The following is a 10,107-nucleotide window of genomic DNA, read 5'->3' on the forward strand; positions in this document are numbered from 1 at the left end:
TATATATATATATATATCATATTTGTAGTCATTTAAACTGCGCGCCGATATACATATATTATTGTCGCTTCCTGTTGCACAATGCCGCAAAAGAAATAAAAAGGCCAATCAATCTGTGTACAGATTGTAATATACCCTTCCATCTGCTTTCAAATTATAGCATATGAATTATAACGCAATTGAATTTGTACCATTGAAAGTAAGTTAATATTTTACATGTTTTCTCCTTAAAGAGACTTTATTATATATGGAGTATATCGGGCAATGTGTGTGTGTGAGCACAGCGCGGAAATTGGTGCGCAATAAAGTATAATTATTAAAAAATATTTACATAATATAAAGATGTAAATTGTTGCTACAACCAAATTTGAACGTTTCGGTTTTCTTCAAACCATCTTCAGCAAATTCGTAGATAATTTTCGTAAATGTCTTGACAAAGTATTGCAACAATGTTGAAATTAAATTCTATGTGAGTCTGAAGATGAGCATATCTCTACTGTCTGGTTAGAAGTTGCCAAAATTTATCACTTTGTTGTTTAGCCAAATGACTAACCTCTGGCTCCATAAATCACAATCATTTATTCCAACGTAGCAAATCAAATTCTAGAAAGGAACGATTATAAGAAATAAAAAAGAAAAACTTTGTTTTACATTAAGTATAGGTATAAAATTTGTATAACATGTATTATAGCATTTGTCGCTATCGCTGTTGCCTCGTATTGTATATTCAGGACTTTACTATTGCTCGTTTGACATCTGACAGTGTATATCATCTTAAGATTAAAGACATTACTTAAGACAGTCTTAAAGTAAGAACTGATTGAACAAATATATATAATGAGGCTCGAAAGAATGTATCAGTGGAAAATGTAAAAAAGCCCATCAGAGCCAACATCTATTCGGATGCACAAAAATTCTTTATTTTTCGTGTAAGTGTAACAAAACAAATAAAATATACGTTTCACGAAAATCCTTCAATTCGGCTTTATCAATATAAAATATAAATCGAAATTACATAATATCTCATTGTACCTCTGATTGTCGACACCACAAGTCCTTTACGTGAAGCCGCGAGAAAACGCGTACGTCAAATCTGACAATCTGATGAGCGATGTGATTCTACGTAGTGACGCAATGCATATGACTTCAATTTTACTTTATCTAATTTGACATTTGGATAAAGAAGAAAGAATTAATTTGTCGAAAATCATCAACTTGGAATTTGCGTTAATTATGTAATTTTGATTTATATATTTTATATTGACAAGGACCTGAATTGAAGGGTTGAAACGTATATTTTCTTTGTTTTGTTACACTCACACGAAAAATAAAGAATTTTTATACATCCGAATAGCTGATGTTGGCTCTCATGGGTTTTTTTTACATTTTTCACTGAAAGATTTGATTATTAATATATCGATCTATGAATACCGACCAGAGCTGCATCATAAAACATTAATTTAAGACGACTTTAAAATAAGAATAAACTGTGAATACCAGTCTATATTTTTCTAAAAACGAGCAGCTTTGTTATTTAATATCATAGCATTTCGGCTTTTGCTTGGATCCTTAAGAAAGAAATTTCGTCTATACTGGCTGAAGCCTAATGGTGTCATCATTTCTCCTTGATCTTTCTGCGCTACGGATGCTACGATCGCGCGGCGTAGAACCGCGAACGATTCCGACACGTGATGTCAGCTCTCGTCCATATCTCTACGGCCAGGCATGAGAGATACTGCGAACAAAGCTATGCTGTTTCCTATCTATCGGTTAAGCTGCGTATCGGATACGCTGACGTTTACATCGGTTTGCGCTGACTCTCGGCTGACTCCCCAACATTTGCGCACATCATCTGATAACCCTTACGCAGCTATTTTATTTCTCTCTGTCTCTCTACTTATTTGTTTCTCGTCTTTCGGCGATTGTCTCATCAGTCCATTATATGACGTTGCATAGGAATTGAGAAATCCGAAATAATCGCTATATCAAAGAATGACTTCTTTTCTTTTTCGACTTCAAGATCAAGCGCGCGCGCCTGGCCGAACGTAAACATTACGCGAACCTTAACATAGATGCACGTGCTTATCTCGGCGAGATTTGCAGCCTGTGCAACGGCCATCGCATTGGCAGCGAAATTTGAAAATTCACAGTATTTATTTGTAGATTATCCAAATGCAAGCCGGAGATGTTTAAAACGATCATTTGTTACGATAACGGTATAAAAATTATAAAAAAGAATTTTTTCAGTTCGAATGCTTTGAATCATTTTAAATCACTAAAATTTTGCAGTATCTCTTTTTAATGCAATTTTGATGTAACGATTTAGTGTACTAATTTTAGAAGAGTAAACGAAAAAAATTGTAGTGAAATTTAAATTTTTCACTCAAGATAAATTAAATTCTTATCAAAATTTTTTTTTGTAGATAATTTAAGAATTACAATTTTTTTAGAGTTATGTAGCAAATGAGTGATATATACCTCAGTCGCGCGAACATTTAGAAGGATAACTAAAAATTGAACTCGAAGAAAATTATTCTTTCATATTTGCTCCTTTTTTAAACTGGGATCATCGTTATTGTGTTGCTTTTCTTGCAGATTTAAATCTCATTACGCGGAAGAGGATATTTAAGTACTTTTATGTTAATTTTTTGTATTAAATTTGTATTAAATAATTCAGGATGGAGTTTTGATTCGAAATATCTCATCTTGTATAAGCGATTTTAACCTTTTGACTTAATCATAAATTACGAGATACCCCGCGTAGGCGTCACTGTACAAAATGTTTCATACGTCATTCCGCGACTTTTTATAATAGATAATTTCTTAAGGATCAAAGAGATTATGAAATATTATTTCAACAAGAAATATCGCGTGGTCGATCGGAAGATAATACACGCACAACGATATCTTTCCTCTTTTCTTATCGCTCTTTTTTTCTTCACGTAGGTTTGTCTTCTGAATTGGACTTGAAGCTAATAATGCCACAGAAACAAAAGGACATAAAGTTTTAATAAACGCACGCATTTATATTTATTATTGATTTATCATAAACATCGCGATAATTTTGAAAAGCAGCATATTTTTAAGTATTTTTCAACATCGTTTCATTTTATGTATAACATCAACATTGCGATATTAACATTTTAAAACTTCGCTTTCGTATTTTGCTTATGCCGTAGATATTCAAAGAAAGCTACGACTCGTGTTGTATTTTTACATTGATTGTAAGACTTAATTTTTTTGATGACTATAGTGAATACGTTCGAGAAACTCTTTAACGATATCTTATAAAAAATCCTTGTTATTTAAAAAGATCAATAAATTAATAGAAAGCGAATATCTCATTAGTGATAGAAACGTTGTTGATCATTGAGTATGAATCATAAACTGCAGCATTTTCGCAGTTAATTAAGAGTCTGAATAAAATATCTAATAAGGATAAAACTAATTAAGACAAAAGAGATAAGAGAGATACGATCTTTTTATTAATTATACTTATTTGTTAGATTAATTCTAGATACTAACAATAAGATTTGATAAAATTACACATACACAATTCTTAATTAAACTTTTAATACAGTTCTCTTAAAATCTTCTTTTTTATCCGATATTTTATTGAAGACAATGTCAATTGATATTTTGGTGGTAAATATCTTATCGTTAATACCGTATTGCGTATAAGTAATATTTAAAGATGCGAATATGCCTTTTAATTTATGACATCTTAAGATGGTTTTAAATATAAAGAATGAAAACTATGCATCATTCAACACAAAGTCACAGATAATTAATATCATTTTTTAGAGATATAAATTCATGTATAATTTGCAAATCTGTGTGTGCGCGCGCGTGTGTGTGTGTGTATCATAGGTTTCATTCTTTATATTTAAAACCATCTTAAGATGATAAATTAAAAGGCATGTTCGCATCTTTAAATATTACTTATACGATTGTTCTTGTACATTTACAATAAGATCTTTTCAAAATTACTCGACGTATAACATATTTTTACATTATAATTTTTGTATAAATTTTAAAATGATCTTTTTTACATTTGTAAGCGAATGTATTTTTTCGGTTAAAACGGTCTCTTAAAATAGAACTTGATTATGAATATCAGCCATGAATCCTTTAATATATTTGATTAAATAAATTTTACTTTAAAGAAATTGGTTGCATGAAATTGTGACGTGATTATAACGGGAGTTTGTTGCATTTTGTTCCGTTATACCTACTTTCGAATATTCTTATCTGAGAACTTGCTTCACTCGATAACTTATGCAGCCTCTCCATTAAGTACCGCAAATGTATGGATGGATTTATTATTTTCAATCGAATTCTAATGATGTATCGGTGGCAAATTCGCGAATAACAGTCTCAGATTGATCCTGCTCTGATTCAGGATTGTTTTTTTCTTTCTCTTTAGGCGAAATGACGAGCAATGTATTACGTGTGGCACGTGAAGCACGACAACGTACGCTCGGACCGTTCAGTCCATCGTTCAATATACAAGAGATATTGCTGGACGGCTTGCGGAAGGTGAGTGAAGTGGAATAAAAAATGATAACTTTCCATATTAGAATTTACATCTGGCAGTCTGACCGTTTTGGTTCTAATTCTCTCGGTAAAAAATTTTTCATGCATGAATATATATAAATATGTATCAACATACACAAACATATATACATAAATATTCATGACATATACAAAATCACATATATATGAAATATGTTTATACATATTTATGTACTTTTATATTTATATTAGATATTCGTGCAAGAAAAATTTTTTACCTGACCTGAATAATGTTTTTGGCATTATCCAACAATGCATGCAAAAAACGAAGCCTCGAGTTCTGCAAACTAAATTCCTAGATTCTGTTATTATTGACAATAATAGTAATTACGCATCTTCTGGCAATTTTGACTGAACAAATGTATATTCGTTGAAAAAGAAGACAGTGAATTAAGATATTGAAAATGAATGCAAAAAGTGCAAGCAACGCAAACAGAGCTATTATACTTATATAAATCTCTTACTAATTCAGATTTCTTATAATAGAGATGCATGTTATATTTACAGCTATTTTTATTTTTACTCTTACTATCTTACTTTTATTCCAGTTTTTACCAGATGACGCACATATTCGTGTTAACGGAAAATTACATATCTCTCTAACGAGAGTCTATGATGGTAAGAACGTGATCGTCTCTCAATTCAACTCAAAGGATGATTTGATGCAGGTAAGAAAAGTATATATGTTAGGTTGTGAGACATTTATTCGCGATAAATTATTAGTAAAACGAAGGATTAGGATATTAGGAAATATCTTGGAAAATAATTTTCTATCTCGTCAGAAAAATTTCGTGTATGCACAAATTTTAAAATCTATTTTTTCATGCCAATTGTAACAATTTTTCTTTTCCTTGATGAGTTATTTACTTAGTCTTTTATGTTTTTGATTTTCTACAGGCTTTATTAGCCTCTTCGTTCGTGCCACTATTTTCTGGTTTACTGCCACCACGATTCCACGGCATCAGATACATGGACGGTGGTTTTAGCGACAATCTTCCTACGCTCGATGAAAATACTATAACCGTTAGTCCGTTCTGCGGAGAGAGCGATATATGTCCGAGGGACATTTCCTCTCAACTTTTTCACGTATGTATTGATTGCGCGTATTAATAAACTAATTTCTTGAAAAAATTCTTCTTGAAAAAATTAACATATCTTCGATAATACAATACATGTAATTAAGTTAACGAGTGTACGCTCACTTAGTTAATCCTGGTTAAACTTTATAAGATCATTAATTATACATATTCTTGTATCTTGCAGGTCAATGTCGCCAATACAAGCATAGAACTTTCCAGACAAAATATATACAGATTCACGAAAATACTCTTTCCGCCTAAAACAGAGGTAAAATGAAAATATTAATTATGTCTTTTGATATTGCGTTAAATGTAACAAACATAATTTTATGTACTTTTAAATTATAGATACTCTCGAGTATGTGTAACCAAGGATTCGACGATGCATTGCGATTTCTACATCGTAATAATCTACTAAACTGCACGAGGTGTCTCGCGGTTCAGTCTACATACATAGTTCAGGAAACGATCGACGATAGTATGGAATATGATCCGGAATGCTTAGAATGTAAAATGCATAGACAGGTGAGAGAAATTCACAATACTTTCAGCAACAATGTATTTGATAATATTTCTCTCTTAAAAGTCTCTTAAAACTCTTTTAAAGTTTAATTAAAAAACTCAATTTATTTTCTTAAATAATTTAAAAAAAAATTATTTTCTTAAATTAGCCTTATTTTTTATGTTCTTGACATTCCATTTTTAGGAAGCATTGGTAGCTAATATGCCTGAGACTGTGATGACAATATTCCAAGATGCTATAGATTCGGCCAACAAGGGACTTATTAACTGGTTGTTCAAGCATCGTAGTATGAAGTTGCTGTCGTTGTTGAGTTTGCCCTGCACGCTACCGGCAGATGTAATGTACGCTACAATCACAAAGTAAGTAGCTATTGAAATATATGTGCATGTAAATATTGCATCACACATATGCTTCATATAGGAAATGGTTTTTATACAAATGCACGCATATATATTTAAAAATAAGTATTATATTTAATGCTTTCCGTTATTTCATTAATTGGTGGTGTTGCATGCTGCAAATATATGTATGTATATACTTTGTAAATTAATATTTTTCAATATTATTAAATATTGATCAATTATTAAGAAATATTTCTGTCTAGAAGATGATTTCCAAAGCAAATATTTTTTGTTAAAAAAAAAAACGAATATAAAAATTTGAGATTTTATATGCATATATTTGTTTTCGTGTTCGAAATTTTATAGTTAATATTTCTTTAGTATATAAAGTATAGATTTACAGTGTTTTTAGAATAAAAATCGTTATGCTTCGTTTTGAAAAACATTTTTCGACCACATATTGATTGAAAAATTTCATCTTATTTTAAATGAACGAAAAAATTTATAATTTATATAAAAATGTCACACACTATTGTGATTATGTATATAAAAATTAAATTGAATCGCTGGCTTCATTATTTTATATTATTTTGAATATTTTATAAATTTTTTGAAGATTTTTTGAAGTTTAAGAGATTGCAATATAGATAATTTTTTAATCCTTTAGACAGGAATCACCTTAAGTTTTGTTTTATTATTTACTTTGCACTGCATTGCATGCGCAACATTATCAACGTTGGTACATATCACAGATTCAGTCAATTGATGCAATTTTATGCATAATTACCGCTTGTGATATTGTATTTAACGTTATGCATGTCATTGGTAGTCTGATTGGTAACAAGATAGAAACTCGTACCTTGGAATACAAAGTAGTCGGAAATATTCTACATATCCCGCAACAGGCACTTACTCACAATAAGCATTTAACACACTCTCGGTAAGCATAAAATTTTCAGATGTAATGCTTTCTTTATTTCGTCATACCTTAAGCCTTAAGGTGTATCTATGAAATTATTAAAGCATTCATTGTCTTATTTTCAATTATAAATATACATTTTTACATACATATTAAACTCTTGTCAGTTTCTTTTATGAAAGCACTGTAATACGCGCGCGAATTTTTATATTAGTTGCGAATTTATGTACTTTGTAGAGGTGCAAAAGATTAAAAAAAATAAAAGTATATCGACGGACAGATGTTTGTTTGTAATATATATAAATACTTGTAATATTTTATAATAATTTGCTTTGAAATTAATGAAAAGCATATCTTTCTTATTTCAGATTCATTACGAGTGTCCCGAAACTACGACATAATTTAATGGAATTAACTAAACTTTTCTTGGAGCAATTGAGTATAATGTTCCCAAAGATCAATGTCTATGCCGAGCCTTTGCCTCAAACAATCAAATGTTATTTCAACATTATGGAATATGATTCGAGTGAGTATATCCCGATCAATAAGTTTTTTGAATCTTTAAATTGATTAATAAATTTTTAAATTATAATGACATTTTTTATTATCTAATTGCCTTATAAATATAACACATGTGAAAAGAATATGGCCTAAATATTTGGCATTCGAATTCTTATATTTTCAAATGTTTACAGATACGTACGATGTGCAAGCTATAGAAGAAACAGACATTATATATAAAAAGCAAAAGAACCTGAATTTGACTCTCCAATACAACGAATGGTAAGTAATTTTATTGGAGATAGTTCTTTTGTAAAATTATATTTCACAAATTTTTGAATTAATGTTTATTATTCTTAAAAACTTTTTGTTATAGTGGGCAATGGAAAGATTCAAGAAAATCGAGTTGTGTAATAAATATGGGCGACTTTGCATCAGTGGACGATACTTTCGAAAATATTCTCCAAGTGAGTAATAAGAATAATAATATAATGTGAGAATAATAGTATAATGTTTAAAACACAGTTTAAATAGATTTTAAAATCAATTTTTACATCGAATCTTATGACTTTTACTAGACAACTTCGGATCAAGAGGCAGTCATAGCGTATTATTACATGGATGATAACAATAAAGTGCAAGTGACAGAAATCTTCGATGTAACGGAATCAGAATCGCATACTATGCTTTCCATAGATGAAGTTGACACTAACAAAAAACTCCAATTCGATGAATGGGATGAACCTTCATGGTTATCTCAGCACACACTTGACGGTAATTGGCATTTTCTTTTCATAAGAAACATCAACGATATAGATTCATGATCAATATTTTAATATTCAATTGAATTATCCAATTTTAACCGTTAGTCTAAATAAATTTTTAATTTAAATTTTGAAAAATATGTGCAGCAACTGTAGAGTCTCTTTATACCGACGAAAATCTACGAAGCATGGAGAATTTGTCGGATGTATCAGTAGAAGACGATATACTGGATAACGCAAATATATTCTCTGATCCAGAAAGTGAGTGGGAAGTGGAGAAGAATCTAGAGCAAGCAGAAATGCCTAAATCTCCGGATAGTCGACCGGAAGTAGATCAACCATCCACAAGCTTGCTATAGAAATAAGATAATAGCTTGTTATTGTTACCATATATAATTAAAGATGTGTCTTATTAGATAATAGCTTGCAAGAACATATGTGCGCTATTTAATTAGCCATAAAAAATTTATAAAATGATGAGATTGAAATATTTTAATGCATTTATATATTCAAATACGAAAGTAACACAAATTGTTCAGGAATTTTAAAAGGAAAAATTGATCTCATATGATATATTAAATAAAACTATAATTTTCTTAACATTTAAATTAAAATGTTCTATAAGATGAGTTTAATCATATGTATCTCTATGGTATATTTATATTTTCACAAATATTTTGTGAGATATTTGTAAAAATATAAATCAAAGATTTCGAAAAATTTTAAAAACCTTTTACAAAGCTTTTTGTTGTTACTTTTCCATCTAGACATCTAAATGTATAATTTTAATGCTACCTGAAAGTTTAACGTCATAATCTGAAATATTTTATATCATTATTATAATCATAAAATAAAATTTCTAGAGATAATAGATCTGTACATAGATTCATATATACAGTACTGTAAATGCCTTTTACTATATTTTATATGTATGGTATTCGAAGTTAACTGTCCGATGTTTATTAAAACATCTACATTCCATTCTGTATGTTCTTGCAAGATAAAGCATTGAATACACAAGCACAATTATCGAATACGAATCGTGCCAAAATGATGCAACATGCATCTTAAACGTCTTTATGACGTACAACAGTATTCTATTCTTAATCTAAATTTACTGATTCGAAAATTCAACTCAGTAATAACGAATGTTTGCGTGAATTGACACATTATCTCACATAAAGAGACTGATATATCGGTGACGGAAGAACATACCTAAACCATCGGTATTTTTGACTCTAGGAAGAAACTCTGGAAAACCAATTTTTTTTAGAAAAAACATCGAGACGAGTATAATATAAATAATAAACAACTGAAAATAAAGGGCAATGCTAAACTTCAGAAGAGAAAATGACATTTCATTTGAAATATATATATATATATATATATATATATATATATATTA

At 29.8% G+C, this 10,107-nt stretch overlaps 1 protein-coding gene across 3 annotated transcripts in view; it reads left to right on the forward strand.

Moving 5' to 3' along the window:
- The window catches only part of LOC108746768 (patatin-like phospholipase domain-containing protein 3), a 21,101-nt gene extending 11,949 nt beyond the window's left edge, over positions 1-9,152 (forward strand). The window contains exons 2-13 of one of the 3 annotated variants that reach the window (XM_018483718.1): positions 4,427-4,539; positions 5,124-5,243; positions 5,473-5,661; positions 5,839-5,922; positions 6,003-6,179; positions 6,361-6,536; positions 7,348-7,458; positions 7,806-7,963; positions 8,133-8,220; positions 8,315-8,405; positions 8,517-8,712; positions 8,850-9,152. In XM_018483718.1, the coding sequence (XP_018339220.1) occupies positions 4,427-4,539; positions 5,124-5,243; positions 5,473-5,661; positions 5,839-5,922; positions 6,003-6,179; positions 6,361-6,536; positions 7,348-7,458; positions 7,806-7,963; positions 8,133-8,220; positions 8,315-8,405; positions 8,517-8,712; positions 8,850-9,061 (1,715 nt within the window). In that variant the 3' untranslated portion in view covers positions 9,062-9,152. The remainder of the gene's footprint in view (positions 1-4,426; positions 4,540-5,123; positions 5,244-5,472; positions 5,662-5,838; positions 5,923-6,002; positions 6,180-6,360; positions 6,537-7,347; positions 7,459-7,805; positions 7,964-8,132; positions 8,221-8,314; positions 8,406-8,516; positions 8,713-8,849) is intronic. The other 2 variants (XM_018483720.1, XM_018483719.1) reach the window with 2 other exon arrangements.
- Positions 9,153-10,107: the final 955 nt, after the last annotated feature.

This window comes from Trachymyrmex septentrionalis, unplaced genomic scaffold (genome assembly GCF_001594115.1).
Source record: "Trachymyrmex septentrionalis isolate Tsep2-gDNA-1 unplaced genomic scaffold, Tsep1.0 scaffold19, whole genome shotgun sequence".
NCBI lineage: Eukaryota > Metazoa > Arthropoda > Insecta > Hymenoptera > Formicidae > Trachymyrmex > Trachymyrmex septentrionalis.